Source organism: Rosa rugosa, chromosome 1 (assembly GCF_958449725.1).
Source record: "Rosa rugosa chromosome 1, drRosRugo1.1, whole genome shotgun sequence".
Lineage (NCBI taxonomy): Eukaryota > Viridiplantae > Streptophyta > Magnoliopsida > Rosales > Rosaceae > Rosa > Rosa rugosa.
Window position 1 is genome coordinate 46,603,088 of NC_084820.1, and position 16,945 is coordinate 46,620,032.

Below are 16,945 nucleotides of genomic sequence, written 5' to 3' on the forward strand. Positions count from 1 at the left end.
GCCTGCAAAGCCAGAGGCAGCGATCTCCGCATTCATTTTAAGGTACAAAAGAACTTGATATTCAAAACCGGCCGGTTCAAAAGAAGTTGACCAAAATTCTAGATAGTTTTTACTTCAGCTTGTGGATATTTGTAAAAAAAAAAATTATTATTATTCTTCACCATTACATTTTCTAAAATGATACCTTTTTTTTTCCCCTCTCAAATTGATATTTTCCTGTACATTAATCTCAAGAGGAACAAAATCACCAACCCAAAGTTTATCTTCACTTCTTTTAAGTCTTTCTTTGTAATCTTTTACTTGCATAAAGCAATCATGTAGCTGCAGATAATAAAACAACATGCATTAACTTTAGGCAATGTTCCAGAAGCACTGGCATTATATATAAATGCAGCACAGACCCTCTTATGTGCCATCTAGGCAGTAGCTTGAGAGAGCCAAAAGACAAAGCATTCTTATTCTTTTGTGCATTCTTACCTCAATTCTATGAATTCAATTTGGACGCTGTCATGTGTTGTTGTTAGTTGTTACTGACCTATACTTGGAATTATTGATTCAAAGGAGTTCTTAACCTGTACTTGGAATTATTTACTCTTTAGGTTGGAGATTGTGGATTATCAAGAATCAATCACAATACTCTGGTATCTGGTGATGTGCGAGGAAAGCTTCCATGGATGACACTAGAATTGTTGAACGGTAGCAATAGCCGGGTTTCTGAAGAAGGTTAGTAGGACTTTATATATTTTTATATCCTATATTACTGCAAAAGGAAAAAGGCATCATTTGCCAATGAAATTAGCATTCTGCTATTATCTTTGACAGGTTTATATTTTTTCATTTGGAATTTCAATGTGGGAGATTTCATTTGTAATATTGTTTGGAATAACTGAATTGGTATTCTGTCATATTCTTCAATCGTGCTTCTTCTAGTCACTTTGCTATTATCATTCAATTTGGAGAACTTGCTTGTTTACTGACTTATTTCTTTAGCTTCTTTAAATCTTATATCTGTTAGAATGTCAACACATGTTAATGTGTTAGTTGTTTTGCATTGCGACATATCTGAAATATATGTGCAATATATATGTGCAAATGTGCATTCCATTAGTCTGAGTGAGAGGGAGATGGGGCATTGTGGGTTGGGGGTTGAAGGAACCTGTCTATATTAACTTAATCCAAATATCATAAGATATAATATAGACATGAATTCTTGACCTGAACAAACTTATCAAATTAAACACTTATCAACAAATTCATTATGGATGTCATTAAATGATTTAATTCTTGTATGAGTATGTTCTGGCATCTCTGGCCGCCTAATGCAATTATTAAATGATATTAATATTTCTTTTATCTTTGATAATTACATTGTGTGGCTTATCTAATGTTTTGATACATCTGTACAGGCCTCTCTCAAATCAAATCTAATTTCTGAAACCCAGTCCTCTCTCACCCAGATTTCTCTCCTAATCTCCTTGACGAATCGATGATCGACGGCGGTTGCATGACGGGCAGCGACACATCTCTTTTCGGGTTGCCACAGAAAGTCTAGAAATCCGTAGAGCAGAGAATCGTAACCCACCCGTGTACTTGCTCTGTTTTTAGCCTCCACTGACCCTTCCCGAAGTTCCATGACTTCTAGATGTTTACCGTGCCAAATCTATAGATAAGAGAAAAGCATCGGAGGAGAAGAGGTTTTTCATCGGAGGTGATGTTTTATTGATGTTTGTAGTTTTGTGGTTTTGAATCGGTGGATTTTGTTGTGGTTGGGTTTCAATTGATCTTGGTTTTTATGTTTTGTTGAGGTAATGATTTTGGTTTCTATGTGTTTGGGTATGGTTTTGTGGTTTTCAGTGGGTGGTTTTTGTTGAGGTTTGGATTGTCAGTTTTTATAGATGTTTGGGTGTTTTGTTGTTTGAATGGTGATGATTATTTTGTTCTTATTGTGTAGGTTTTATGCAAAGGAGTATTTGGCTTGTTCTTTTGGTGTTGTTAGTTGGTTTTACTTGATTGTGCTGCTGTGAATCAGGTATTTAAGTTTTGTTTTCTGATTATTGATGAATCTTCTGTTCTTTAAATCAGAGGAAAACAGAAAGCGAATAAACTCGATGAGAGTTTCTTCTATTGAGTTGGAATGACTTGGAAACAAGGAGATTGAGCGATGAGCTCGCTAGCTATGTCAAATTAATGTCTGACAGGAATTGAAGTACTATAGAAATGTAGGAAATAGATTCTATATATATATATATATATATATATATATATATATATATATATATAGAGCACATATATTAAACCTCTTTCTTTGGTTAACATAAATGATCTCTCTTTAACTTGACGTCTTCATGATTGTAGGTTTGGATTTCTCACTAGAACAACATCACTGCAAGAAGGTGATTGTTACTTTGATAATTTCAATTATTGGTTTAGCAATTGATTTTGGTTTTTTTATTTTATATATATATTTTTTATTTATTTATTTTTTATTGAATTCTGATTCCAGGTTTTAGGAATTGATCCGTTGCCATCTCACTATGTGGACTTGCTGTTTACAGTGTTATAATTATAGATGTGATTCTACTTCCTCTTTATTTGTTTGCTAAGGCTGTTTTTTTTTTTCTTTTTCCCTTTTGGTTCTTTGTTGAGGGTTTTGTTTTCTTCTTTATCGTTAACAGTTAAGTATATATTGCTTGAATTAGTTATATGTATTCATTTAAGAAGCATTCTTGCTTACATGTATGTTTTGACATGTCTCAGGAGTGACGAACTCAGTTTATCATGGGGCTTTGCAATTCAGGTTTGAGCATATAAGCTTGGTGTCTATTGGCTTGCTGGTGAAGTTTTCAGGGGCTTAAAATTTATCAGGTATATATGAAGCTATATTGTATGCTACTTGGGTGCTGAGAAGTGAAAATTACAAAATACGAAAACTTTTTTATAGTCTTATGTACAATTGCATGTTTACAGGGTCTTGAACTTGATATTGACCGGTTTGATCTCCAGAAAGTAAAATTACCGGCCAGGTAAATATATTTGTTATTGCCTCTTCTATATATATTCTTCCACAATCTGATTTTAGTCTTAATATAGTTATTGATCGTAGGTTGGTAAACATGAACATGAAATCCCTATATTTTGGTAACAGATGGATTCAAGTTGAGAACTTGAGATCTAAACATGGTCTTTGATCTTTCATTCTTTCATATAATGCAGTTCAAGCTTGATATGCTGGACTGTTTGAAGAAAGGTATGTTATATATGTTAACCTTATTCCATATTCCCATTGCAGTTGTCAAAATGTTTTCTTGATTATTGTGTCTTACTGCAAGTAATATAGTTTGGTTTTTTATTACGTCCTTCAATTTTATTCTTCTTTAGTATGAGTCATGTGATTACAGATAAAGAAAATCACCATAATACATTTATATGCTATTTACTTCTGAACAGATGATGAGGAAGATGGTACAATATCTGCGTTACATGATCTAGAAGCTAAAGAGTCTAACTGAGTACATACATATTAACACCTGAGTTTCAATATGTTATATCGGGCCACACTTTAACACCTGAGTTTCAATATGTTCTCTAAGCTTCTTTCCAAAGCTGTTTTCTTCCATAGGAACTACTTGGATACTTACAATTTCTCTACCTTCATGTGGAAGAATTTATCATCTCTGATTTATATTGAGTTTGGGGGGTTATGTGCTGGCTTTTATACTTCAGTTTTTTATGCTCTTGCAGATGATATGAAGACATTGGTGTGATGCCAGTGGTGTCCTCCAATTTGGCTGAAAGAAGGTAAGCTTTATTTCATTTTCTTAATATCTTTGTCAATCTGCATATTAAGCTGGATGAGGGTCAGGAATTGTGTGAATGTCACTCTCCTTCAACTTATTGAGGTCTATGACTTTGTTTATAGGCTAAAATGTTTTTTATACGACTCTTTGTTTATAACCTGTGAAACTCTCGGTACAACTGATCTCTGCATTCATCAATAGGGGTGGCAGTTATTGAGTTATGTCTCTTTTGTTTCAAAACTTCTTCATTCACTAATGATATCAAGCCCCTTTAAAGTTTTAGACAAAAATATATTTTTTTAAAAGCGAAAACAATTTCAAACGGGACCGAAGTCTATCTTAACTAATGAAAAATGTTGTTTTCCAGTACAAATGAACGAGAGCTGAGCTCTGTGGCTTTAAGCATTTCTTAGAGTTAAATAAGTTGATAGTTGCTCGGCCCCATATGGCTCTAGGCCTGTCATGCACCATTCAATGAAGAATTAAGAATATGTGGACATTGAGTTTACTTGCTCTGTTTTTGGTGAGATTTGGATTTGAGTTTTGGCTTTTGGGTATTGGATGTGTTTTGGTTCTGATTTGGTTATGAATTGGGTGCATGGGTAGAACAGAAGGGCTTGCGTTTTGAACCGTTCAATTCAAAACCATATGGAAAGAATGCGGCAGAGTGCTCTGGTTAATGATGGGGTGAGTTTAGAAAACCACAAGGTTTCGTTCTAATTGAGTTTGGGTCTACGTCATTGAGCAATTTAGTTTGAACTTGCCCAAGTTGTGTGGTTATCAAAGACTAATGATCATGACTTACTATGTAGCTATGTAGTCTGAATTTGAAATTAGTACAGTGTCTGAATTTAAATTTAGTTGTATGGCAGTTGTGACCAAGTGACTAGATAGCTGATCAAAATTGCAATTTGATCTTCTTGTTTTTTTATTAGTTGTTCATTCCAAATTGTGTATGAAGATGCATTTAAGCATGAAAGAGAGAACATAAATTTTGATTGAAGTATATGATAAACTGATAATATAGTGATATAAGGAATGTAAAACAAAATGTCAGTGATACTGCAGTCATAATCTGGCTGAAATTCATTTTGTTGGGATTACAAATTTACAATGCTGTTTTGGATATATACCCTCTCAATATGCAGTTATCAATTGTATTTCCTTTGTTTTTTTTAATTCTATTTCTTGATAAATAAATCAGCAGATGAATCAGTAGTTACATTTGCTTGGACTTAGCCATTTGCTTTTGTATTGTGATTAGTTACATTTGTTTGAATTTCTTTTCATGAGTCACTGAAACGGATTGATTAAACTAAATCGGTCTTGCAATTTAAAATGACCTTACTTGGTCTTGCAACCTGGTCAAACACTCCTTTTATTCTTTTATTTCTCAGCCTTTCAATTTTCTTGCAAGTGCATCAGATGAAAAGGAAAAAAAAAAAATAGATTAAGACAAATGTACTGCAATAGTCTCTGAACCATAGACCCATTATACATCATCTTAAGTTTTTTCCACTGCAGAGTACAGGTTTGCTGACTGCGGTGCATAAGGACTACTCTACTATATATATGATATCAGAAGCAGGTGTCCAATCCCAGCCTGAAGGTATGGATAGTTTCTTTTCCTGTTATCTTTAGTTAATGTATTGCTTGCTTTGTCTTTTCATCAATCTTAGTTCTCATTGTGAAAAAAAGTATCTATTTAAGTCATTCATCTCATCTCCATGAACTGATGTAATTGCATTGAACTTTTTTTGACTAATGCTTTTTGTTTACTTAGAATAGTGTAAATTGAGAATGAGTGTGTGAAGAGTAAATTATTTTGTACTGGTCTATATATATGCATACAGAACATTTTGTCACTTCATAAACCAAAGAGCAACATTTTTTTAATCAAATGTACAATTTCCCTCGCTACTTTTGCTACCAAAAGTGAAAAGCTTTTCCAGAAGATTCGTTCATTCTACCGGCTTAGACAAAGTAACCAAAAGAAATGCATTTGCTTGAGAGAAGAAAAGTGTTTCATTGAGTGCCTTTGAATTTTTTATTTTTTGGTAATGGTTTTTCAATTTCATGCTAGGATATGTCTGCTGGAGCAAAGGACAACTTCCAAAACCAGTTTTGGGCTGGAAACCAAGATAGTGGCAGCATCCATTCCTTTTATGATGTCGCTGCTAATCCAGATTCGTATGGCAAAGGCACCAGATTTTTGAGACAAGTAGAACAATGTATAATGTAGTTTTACTATATCTAATGTATCTATAACGTAATTTCGATGTAAATTCAACCATATCAATAGTATACCCGCAGCACCGCGCGGGCATTTTGCCTAATAGGAATATAAATGTGACATTTGAAATACCATGCAACCACTAAATCAAAGTCAAAATATGTTGTTGGAGCTACTTAAGAACAACAGAATTTAGGAAAAATCTATTGTTATATTCCCACTCAAACAACAGAAAATTGTGGTCTCACAATCAAAACAAAGACAAAAATATATAAACTTCTGTTGACTCAAAATAAAAACAACGACATATAATTGTATTTTAAATGAATGTACAACAACAAATAATTGTTTTGTGTTAGTAGTTTAACTAACAGTTAACTGTTAGTTATTTTCCCACTCAAACAACAGAAAACTGTGGCCTTACAATAAAAACAACGACAAAAATATATAAATTTTCGTTGACACAAGACAAAAACAACAACATATAATTGTATCTTAAATGAATGTACAACAACAAATAATTGTTTTGTGTTGGTAGTTTAAATAACAGTTAATTGTTATTAGAATACGAAACAAACAACAGAAAACTGTTGTTGTAAGTCATTATAAATAACAGATAACTGTTGTCTGAATTCTCTAACAGACAACAGATGACTTGAAAACCTTCTGTCGTCTGATAAATAAGACGACAGAGGAAATCTGTCGTCTGATGCCCCAAGAGATGGCACCGTACTAGACAACAGAAATTTTTTTATCAGACGACAGATCTCCTCTGTCGTTTGATTGCTTTTTTGGCATAGTGTATTATTCATCTCACAGTGGAGGTATATAAAGGGGATAGGAATACAATTGACTTACGTCCCTATTCTCTACCATACATAGAATAGGTACGTAAGTACTAACTACGCTATAATTACAATATATTTTATTCCTAATGTTACACCATGACTCACGCTAACACTCCCCCTCAAGTTGGTGCATACACATCAACCATGCCGAACTTGCTTAGTGAGTCATAAAACGCCTTCATGGAAACTCCTTTGGTAAGTATATCTGCAAGTTGCTCTTCAGTTGGAACAAAAGGGAAGCTAATAATTTTGGCATCTAGCTTCTCCTTTATAAAGTGACGATCAACCTCCACATGCTTAGTACGATCATGTTGTACCGGATTATGTGATATGTCAATAGCTGCCTTGTTGTCACAATACAACTGCATAGTACTTTTGAGCTTGAAACCCAAATCACGTAACAGATTTCTCAGCCACAGCAATTCACACACTCCGTGAGCCATACCTCTATACTCAACCTCAGCACTAGACCGTGCCATAACTTTCTGTTTCTTACTCTTCCATGTAACCAAATTACCTCCAACAAAAGTGAAGTAACCCGATGTCGACCTCCTATCTGTAATATTTCCAGCCCAATCTGCATCAGTGAATCCACAAACCTCAAGAATGTTATTGTGTTTAGAAAACAGCACTCCCCTTCCTGGAGCTGACTTCAAGTACTTCAAAATTCGCATAACAGCATCCATGTGACTCTCACTTGGGTTATGCATAAACTAACTCACCACACTCACTGCATATGCAACATCTGGTCTAGTCTGAGCCAAATAAATCAAGTGCCCAACTAACCTCTGATAGCGAGCTCGATCAGTAGGTACCTGATCTGGATACTCAGCTAAACAATGGTTCTGCTCAATAGGAGTATCAATAGGTCTGCAATCCAACAAACATGTCTCTGTCAGCAAGTCAAGAACGTACTTCCTCTGGCACAAGTAGATCCCTTCTCTCCCCCTGCCTACCTCAATTCCTAAGAAGTACTTAAGTTCACCCAAGTCCTTCATCTCAAACTCAGAGGCTAGTTGTCCCTGCAGTCTATCCATCTCAACAGTAACATTGCCAGTGATTACCATATCATCCACAGAAATAATTAGAGTTGTTACCTTCCCTTGTTGATGCTTGAGGAACAAGGTATGGTCTGAGTTGCTCTGTCTGTAACCAACCTTCCGCATGAACTGTGAAATCTTCCAAACCAAGCATGAGGTGACTGTTTGAAACCATACAGAGACTTTCTCAATTTGCATACAAAATCACCTGGAGAAGCAACTACATACCCAGGTGGAAGGCTCATGTACACCTCTTCGACTAACTCTCCATGAAGGAATGCATTCTTAACATCAAACTGTCGGAGTGGCCAATTTAAACTAGCAGCAAATGAGAGCAGAACCCGAATGGTGTTCATCTTGGCAACAGGAGCAAATGTTTCATCGTAGTCTATACCATACGTCTGAGTAAACCCCTTTGCTACAAGGCGTGCTTTGTACCGATTCACTGATCCATCTGCATTATGCTTCACTGTAAATACCCAACGACAACCTACAGCCTTCTTGCCTTGTGGTGGAGGCACAAGTTGCCAAGTATTGTTCTTCTGCAACGCCTCCATCTCTTCCTCCATTACCTTCCTCCACTTTGGATCCCCCAACGCATCCTGCACTTTGTTAGGTACTAACACAGTAGATATTTGATTCACAAATGATTCATATGACTTAGACAACCTCCTAGTGGACATATAATTGGCTACTGGGTATTTCGATTTGATAGTAAGAGTAGGTTCATATCTTTTGGCTGATTGACCTCGAGTTGTCCTATTTGGTAACACATATTGCCCAACAGTAGACTCAATACTACTAGTACTAGTGGGTGGACATACCTCAAATGAGTGATCTTCAGTACCAGGGAGCTGTGGGCCAGGGGTAGAAGAGACGGCAGGAGGGGCAGTTGTGTCTTCAGCTTCACTTGAAGGGCTTGAAACTGGTGCCTGGATGTCTGGAGCTTCTGCGTCTGGAGGTGACTGGTTGACGTACTCAATCGGATCCGTCAAAATACCTTCTGCTTGGGTGACTTCTTCTTCCCTGCCTTTTGATTCCTCTTCCTCTCCATGATACAGCTCTTCAAAATATGAATTCTCCCCCTGAAGTGCTGTATCTGAAGAGGAAAAATAGCTCATGTCCGCAAAGAAAGTAACATCCATGGTGACATAGTACTTTCTGATAGGTGGATGATAGCACTTGTACCCTTTCTGATAACCTCCGTAGCTCACAAACACACACTTAAGCGCCCGGGCATCCAACTTAGACCTCTAGTTTTTAGGAATATGGACAAAAACGACACAACCAAAGACTCGAGCTGGAAGATTATGAAATGAAGGTAAGGAGACATGAGATGCAAGAACCTCAAATGGAATTTTTCCTTGAAGGACACTAGATGGAAGACGATTGATAAGATGAGAGGAAGCATGTATAGCATCGCCCCAAAGATACTTAGGCATATGAGCACTAAAGAGAAGTGCACAAGCCATATCAAGTAAATGACGGTTTTTCCTTTCGGACACTCCATTTTGCTATGGTGTTTGTGGACATGTGGTTTGATGAACAATCCCATGGGTTTTAAAAAACTCTTGGAAAACATGATTAACATATTCTCCTCCATTATCAGGACTTTAATGGTGCTATGGTATTGTGTTTGAACAAGAGTACGAAAAGTTTGGAAAGCTGGAAAGACTTCATCTTTGGTTTTAAGAAGAGCAACCCATGACAATCTCGTACAATCATCAATAAACAACACAAAATATCTCATACCCGATACAGTAGGCTCTCTAGAAGGTCCCCAAACATCAGAATGAATCAACTCAAAAGGAATAACACTTTTATTAGGAACACTAGGAGAATAAGTAGCACGATGACTCTTGGCCAAAACACATGTTTCACAATGTAAAGCAGACTCATCCACACCAATAAACAAAGTAGGCATGATTTTTCTCATAAGACTAAAAGATGGATGCCCAAAACGGCGATGCCACAACCAAATTTCACTTAGCTTATCAAAATTCGAAGTCAAAGCGGTGCGGGACTGTGCTCCTGGTTTCTCCCCTGCGTATGTCTGATCCAAATGGAACAATCTGCCCCTTAGATACCCCCGACCGATGATCTCCCTGGTGAGAAGATCTTGAAAAATCACATACATAGGATAAAAGGTTACGGAGCATTTAGACTCAGTGTTTAACTGTGGAACATATATAAAGTGATGAGACAAGTCAGACATATATAACACATTATGCAGTTCTAAAGTAGGAGTAATACGCACTGATCCTGACCCTAACACAGGAAAAGCCTCGCCATTGGCATCAGTTACATAGGACATAGGTGGAGAAGACAATTCAGTAAAGTACGATTTGTCATAAGTCATATGATCAGAGGCACCAGAATCAATAATCCATGTATCAGAACCAACAAAGTTAGAAACCTTTAAAGCCATACCAATCTTACCACGACCAGCTATAGAGGCTGAAGGAGCAGCCCCACCTGTGGTATGATGATCTTGTCCAGCCACGCCATAGAAGTCTGGTTCTTAGATCAACTGAACCGCAGCAGCCTTTGCCTTAGGACGATAACCTTTCTTTTTGGGGTACCATTCAGCTTCCAACAAGTCTCTCGAACATGTCCAAGGTCGTTGCAATACGAGCATTGAGGACGAGGGCGGTTGGTGAAGCCTGGAGGAGGACCTGGCTGATCCAGAGGAGCCGAACTCTGTTGCTAAAGGAAAGGTGTCGGTGACTTAGCCTGAATGGCTAGGCTAGACACTTCAACCTGTGCATGCTTTACACTTCCCTGCTGAGACTCATCCTTACGGATGTACGTGAAAGCTGTGTCTAGACTAGGAGGGTCTGTCATTCTGAGCAATTCTCCCTTGGCACTGCTATGTTTCTCATCAAGCCCTCTCAAGAATACATGAACTCTTTCAAGCTCCTTCTCCTTCTAGTACCACACAAGATCTTCCTGATTCTTGATCTTGCAGGGACGCTTCTGATCAATTTCAGCCCATACATTCTTCAGTTTGGTGAAATACACAGCTACTGGTTGCCCATTCTGTTGCATATTAGCAGCTTTGCACATCAATTCATGAACCTGTATAAAATCAGACTCATTGGTATACAGATCCCCCAATGTCTTCCATATCATTTCAGCAGTCTCACACTCTTCCACCAACTGTAGCACATCTTCAGTCATGGCTTTGAACAAGAGAGCCATCACAGATCCATCATCATCCTCCCACTTAGCATAAGCATCTGCATCTTCCTCACTAGGAGCTTTGGTTGTTCCATTCACATGCTTCATCTTGTGTATGCCACGAAGATGGACAAACATAATCTTCTTCCATGTTCGAAAATTGGTACCATTGAGTTTTGGACCACCAAAAGAGCCACCATCTGAATTTCGGACAGAAACCTCAATCTTTTGGACCTCATTGATCTTAGAACTCTGTCCTTCATTTGCATCACCACCCATTGTAACAATATAGTAGTAAAATCACAAAATCACAGAGTATGCAGCGGAAAAAATAACAGGAATTCCGAAATAATAACAGAACGTGCAGCAATTTAATATATATATATATATTTTTTTTTTGAGATTGACCTGTTGCACGGGTAGGACTGGACTAAGGCCGACACCGGCCTGAACTGAAGAAGTGAAACGGACGGTCGATCTGTGACTAACGGATTCGACCCAGATGTTGACTGGGCTAAACAAATCCGGTCGACCTGTGAGCAGCGACGAACTGAAGAACCCGGTCGGTATGTGGGTGAGAAGGAGGCGACGATCTCGAACGAATCGTCTGCGACGGTCTCGGACGAATGGTGAAACCGGTCTGGGCAAGAGGAGCGTCGGCGGTCTTTGGCTGAAGACGAAGCCGGAAAGCGATCTGAGCAAGAGGAGAGCAACGGTGACCTTCGACTGAGGACAAAGCCGGAATCGATCTCGGCGGTTTTGAGCAAGAGAATAGGACGACTGGGTCTGATGCGCTGGAGAAGATGACGCCGAAGTCAAAGAAGAAGATGATTAGTCGTTCTTTGACAGACGCCTAGTGATGCAGACAAATGACGACAATAACAACGTCGTTAAGAGACAAACTCCTCAATTCAGAAAACTGAAACAAACAAAGAGACAAAGTCCTTTCGGATCTTTGCTCTGATACCAAGTCAAATAAAATAAGATTGAGAGTGAATTTTCTGATAATATTATTCATCTCACAGTGGAGGTATATAAAGGGGATATGAATACAATTGACTTACGTCCCTATTCTCTACCATACATAGAATAGGTAAGTACTAACTACGCTATAATTACAATATATTCTATTCCTAATGTTACACCATGACTCACGCTAACACATGTGACGTCACGATTCGATGGATTTATGATAATTGGATGCGGATGATGCATTTGAGAAGTATAGGGATGATCTTGATAAAAAAAGAAGATTAGAGACTAACATGATAATTATTGGAGGAGGCAAATTGAATTTAGTCTTAATTTTAATTGGTAACAGATTGGGGAGAGACAGAGAGAGGGGGGGGAGAGTGAGCACTAAAACAGTAGGCTTATCTGTGTGTCTCATTTTCAATGTCATGATGTTGTGGAGCACATTGAGACTCTGGTACAACATCGAAAATTGACTCGGGCCGAGTCAAATGGACGAGCTATGCTGATAACTCGGTGGTCAGGTGGGATACGGGAATTGAATAGACTCGGGCATACATGGGGAAAAAAGGGACCCAAAACAGCATTTATATTTTATAGTTATTGTTTAATTTAGTATTAAAATTTATGAGAACTTGACACATGTTCACACTCATACACACTCAATGACTCAAACGTGAGTTTGAGCCCAACACTCCCATTCTCAACAACATTCCAGTTGCTTTTGGCTAAAGACGAAAAGTGATCACAAGTCTTTGGTTACAAACTTAAAACACCACACAATGCTTTCAAAATGGTAAATAAAGAAATTTTAATTACTTGGCAATCTTCACATGGAACTGAATTCATACAATTTATTACAGGCGGGAAATTTATTAGAATAAGAAGAGGTACCTAATGAAGCACACTCATTCAATCAATCAATCCTGAGACAGAAACAATGAAAGTTGACAGAGATTGTCGGGGAGGAGTAGAAAATGGTGGCATGAATCTTACAAATGCAAGACTGTTCGGATGATCAACATTAAAATCAGCCAGGTAGTTGTTCATACCGCCTGATTACCCCTCACCGTGAGGGCCTCACGTAAAATATAAGAGATGTGCTGGAGCTGCATACAAGATAAAATTAAAAGAGCCCAACAATTATGGCAGTGCACCAAAAGTATCCGAGTGGGAAAAAAAAAAAACCTGGAAGTGTCGCCCCTGTCGATCTGAAGAAGGGAAGGAAAACATTCTGAGCCAGTTGGTCTTCCCACTTTAAGCCATCCCACCACGCATCCACTCCTTCAATGAGGATTGTGTAGCATCCTTGGGCACAGCTGGAGTTGAATGGCAGCTTCTCCAATGATGGACACCCAGATATACAGATTTCCTTTATATATGGAAAATTCATAGGATTATTATATATGCTCTTCAACACAGGCAGCTGTGACAAAATCAGATGTGTAAGTTTTGCAAATGGCTTCCACTCTTCTACCATATGTTCTACCTTAAGCAGTTTTTTCAAATCAATAATTGTTTTCATTTCAGAACATCCGTCTACGCTTAGATACGTGATATTCTGAGCATTAGCAATGAGCCATGTCAGGTCTGTCAATGACGAGAAGCCACTTATCACTACGGATTGAAGGCCAAGCAAGCATAATCGGTCGATCACCATTGAGTTCCGAGGTCCCTTAGCTGCTTGTCTTGCCCAATAATTCTCCACTTGTTTAAACCTACCATAATTCGAAATTTCAAGGAAATCAAGATCTTTACTTTTCATAGTTGGTAGGTTGACATCAAAGTTGACATCAAAGACTTCAATATTGAGATTTCGAGTGCAGGTTAGTAACCTCCGGTAGGAAACAAATCTTTCTAAACAAGTGATACTTCTTACGGTCAAAGTAAAGATATCAAGCTGTTTCAAACCCTTCAGTTCCTCTATCATTGCCTCATTATCTTCAGAAAGCAACTGATAATTACTACCCGACATTCTCAATACTTCTAACCTCCGAAAACTCGATAATGTATTTGGTGGAATAAACTCGAGCTCAGCTGTGTACTCCAAGTTCAAATAAGTGAGCCTTGTTAAGGCCTTTAACTCAGTGGGCAACTCTCGTATACCAGTTCGTGACAAATTGAGATGCTGCAACGAAACCAGCTTCGAAACTCCAGATGGAAGCCTGATTAGGTCCTTATTTTCAGACAAATCCAACACTCGCAAAATAGGCATAAAGTCAATGAAGCTTTCGGCAATCATCTTCAAATTATTATCCCTAAGAAACAACGTCAACAGATTGGGAGATTTGGGTGTTTCAACTAGATTTTCAATGCGATTAGCAACAAATGACACCCTTTTCGAGTTCTCCCACTTCCCGAGAGTAGGTGCTTCAATTAACTGGGCACCTGTTTGCACAAGGAAACTCTCTTTTGTTTTCTCAGGATCACTAGCCAACCACAATGCCATGTCACGAATTACATCATGCATTTTTACAATATCTCCTTCACCTTCCAACAAACATGCATTGAGAAGAGTACCTAAGATATCATAAACCTCATTCCGTGCTTCATCTACATTAACATACTTATTCAATATTTCTTCAGACATCCAACAATACAGTAACTCATCTATACTTATGGAAAAATCTTCTGGAAATAAAGCACAATATAAGAAGCAAGATTTGACTTTCTGGCACGGTAAATTGTCATAGCTAAACTTTAAGAGAGGAAACACCTTATCTCCCATACCTGAAAACTCTGGGGCAGATTTTTTCAAGACATGAATTGCATGATTCCATTCTTCAGGTGTCTTCTTGCAAGCCATGGCCCGACCAACTGTAACTAATGCAAGGGGCAGACCACCACACTCCTTTGCTACAGCTTCAGCTAGTTTTGGGATATCGGGATGAAGAGAAAGTGTTTCCTTTCCAACTTTCTCTTGAAACAAGTTCAATGCTTTATACCAGTCCAAGCACTTCACTCTAATCTTCTTTTGAGCTCCCATACGACCACAGACATCCTCGGAGCGAGTTGTGAAGACTATCTTGGAGTTGTTCCTTTGGTTAGAAACTGGAACGCCTACTTTAGTTAAGTCAACCCAATCCCACATATCATCTAATAATAACACAAATTTCTTTTTGCTCAAGATGCCGAAGATTTCTTGAGCTTTTTCATGCTGTTCTTTATCCTTCCACTTGTCATCGATTACTCCAACCTCTTTTGCAATCTTATCTTGAATGATCTCAAGTTTGATGTCCTTGGAGACGACTATCCATATCACAATATTGAAATCATTAGGAGCGTGTTGGAAGTTGTTATTGATATTTGTAAGGAGGGTGGTCTTACCCACACCTCCCATCCCATATAATCCAATCACTCCCAGATCTTCATTTTCAATGTGACTCCAGACCTCATCAAACATAGTTTCCATGCCCACGGTTGGCTCTAGAAGTCTTTCAATGACTAAAGCTGGTGGTAATAAGGTTTTTGCTGCCACCTCTTCAAAATGTTCTCCTCTGTTCTTCAATTCAGATAGTTCCACCAACTTTTTGGCCACTTTTTTCCCATACTTGTAGCTGGATATGTAGTACTTTGAACAATACCCTCCACAGCACAATTTCTCAATCTGTTGAGGACCATCGTTGACAACTTGATTGACTTGAGCCTCTATTGTGTCCACCCTTGAAATCCATATTTGTACCTGGTCTAACCGCTTCATTTGCGGCTGCTGCTCAGCAACCTCAGCCCTTCTCTTGACATCATTCTTTAAAGAAGTTAGATCCTGCAAAGACGAATCCAGAGCTTCAAGGTCTTCTTGGAGCTTACTTACATAATGCTTTCTTCCAACAAAGGAGTCCCAGCAGCGAAAAGCAATGGCATCACATGATAAGGAGACTGAGAAGAGGTTACCCATTCTATCAGAAAAATCAGGGAAGATTTTTAAGTGTTTGGAGAAGTTGTGAGTCAGGAGTTCCTGCTTCAAACTGTGATCAATGCCGTCACTGGTTGTGTAAACTAAGGGAATCGGTTTTGATCACAATATTCCATTACCCAATTGCCAAAAACGAAAGGAAACAAATCACAACATGCCAGCTTCGTGATATTGAATTTTTAATGTATATTCCACCAAAGGATAAAATATGATTTGCTTCCCAAATGTGACCAAGTATGAAAATTTATCAACAGCATACGTCACGTTACTGGGTCACTAACACCATCAAATAATTCAATTGCATGAACTCCGAACATTTTAATTGTTTCCTAGTAGTTGCAGCTTGAAGACAGTAGGATGTTTACATCAAAATATATAAGTCAAGACAGCCAGCATATTTAATCCTTTTTTTTGTCTTTTTTTTTTTGTCTGAGCTAGGTACCTTTAAATTATGTACTATCCTTTTGTTTAACCGTGGCAACTATGGCAAAGAAGTAGCCAAGCTCAAGCCAGGGCATTCGAAAGCGGAGCGCGCGTGCACTGTCCAGTTAAGTATTGATGATCCTGAAAGACAAACGAATCGTTGATACATGATGATTATGTTTTCATGTCTACAAATTTAGTTTTCTATGATGTTACCTTAGACAAAGTTGAGTGCTTAGTGTTTTCTTAGTGGAAGAGGAGAGATTACTTAGTTTAAGTTGTGTTTGTAACTAATGAGGTTTAGTTAGAAAGGTAATTCCCTGACCTGAGAAACTAGCAATAAGTAATAACCAGTTAACCACAATTTTTCTCAAGACTAAGAAAATAATGCATGTGATAATTAATTGAATCCAAAAGTCCAGTTTGGTGTGCTAAATATTATAGCAATTTGCTAAAATATATCTCTTTTCAATCTACACGCCTCCAAACCCAGAAATAAAGAAGTCGTACATCAACCTCATCTTTTTGTTTCTACATTT

General features: G+C 38.0%; 1 protein-coding gene and 1 long non-coding RNA gene across 4 annotated transcripts; one reads left to right on the forward strand and one right to left on the reverse strand.

Annotated features, from left to right (window-relative positions):
- Window positions 1-1,532: 1,532 nt before the first annotated feature.
- LOC133739045 (uncharacterized) lies at window positions 1,533-6,205 on the forward strand. The gene is made up of 7 exons (XR_009860427.1): window positions 1,533-2,029; window positions 2,356-2,393; window positions 2,504-2,571; window positions 2,758-2,865; window positions 2,968-3,023; window positions 3,104-3,247; window positions 5,881-6,205. It is a non-coding gene; the product is annotated as an uncharacterized LOC133739045 (long non-coding RNA).
- A 616-nt stretch (window positions 6,206-6,821) lies between these two features.
- On the reverse strand, window positions 6,822-16,030 carry LOC133725134 (probable disease resistance protein At5g63020). 3 transcript variants are annotated; one of them, XM_062152266.1, is made up of 3 exons: window positions 13,259-16,030; window positions 12,965-13,179; window positions 6,822-11,951 (listed from the first exon to the last, which is right to left on the reverse strand). In XM_062152266.1, the coding sequence occupies exons 1-2, from the start codon at window positions 15,963-15,965 to the stop codon at window positions 13,151-13,153; spliced, it is 2,736 nt and encodes a 911-aa protein (XP_062008250.1). In that variant the 5' UTR covers window positions 15,966-16,030; the 3' UTR covers window positions 6,822-11,951; window positions 12,965-13,150. The 3 variants fall into 3 exon arrangements, with proteins under 3 accessions (XP_062008250.1, XP_062008249.1, XP_062008248.1); XM_062152265.1 differs by having other exon boundaries at window positions 6,822-7,455; window positions 7,665-11,951; window positions 12,965-16,030; XM_062152264.1 differs by having other exon boundaries at window positions 12,965-16,030.
- Window positions 16,031-16,945: the final 915 nt, after the last annotated feature.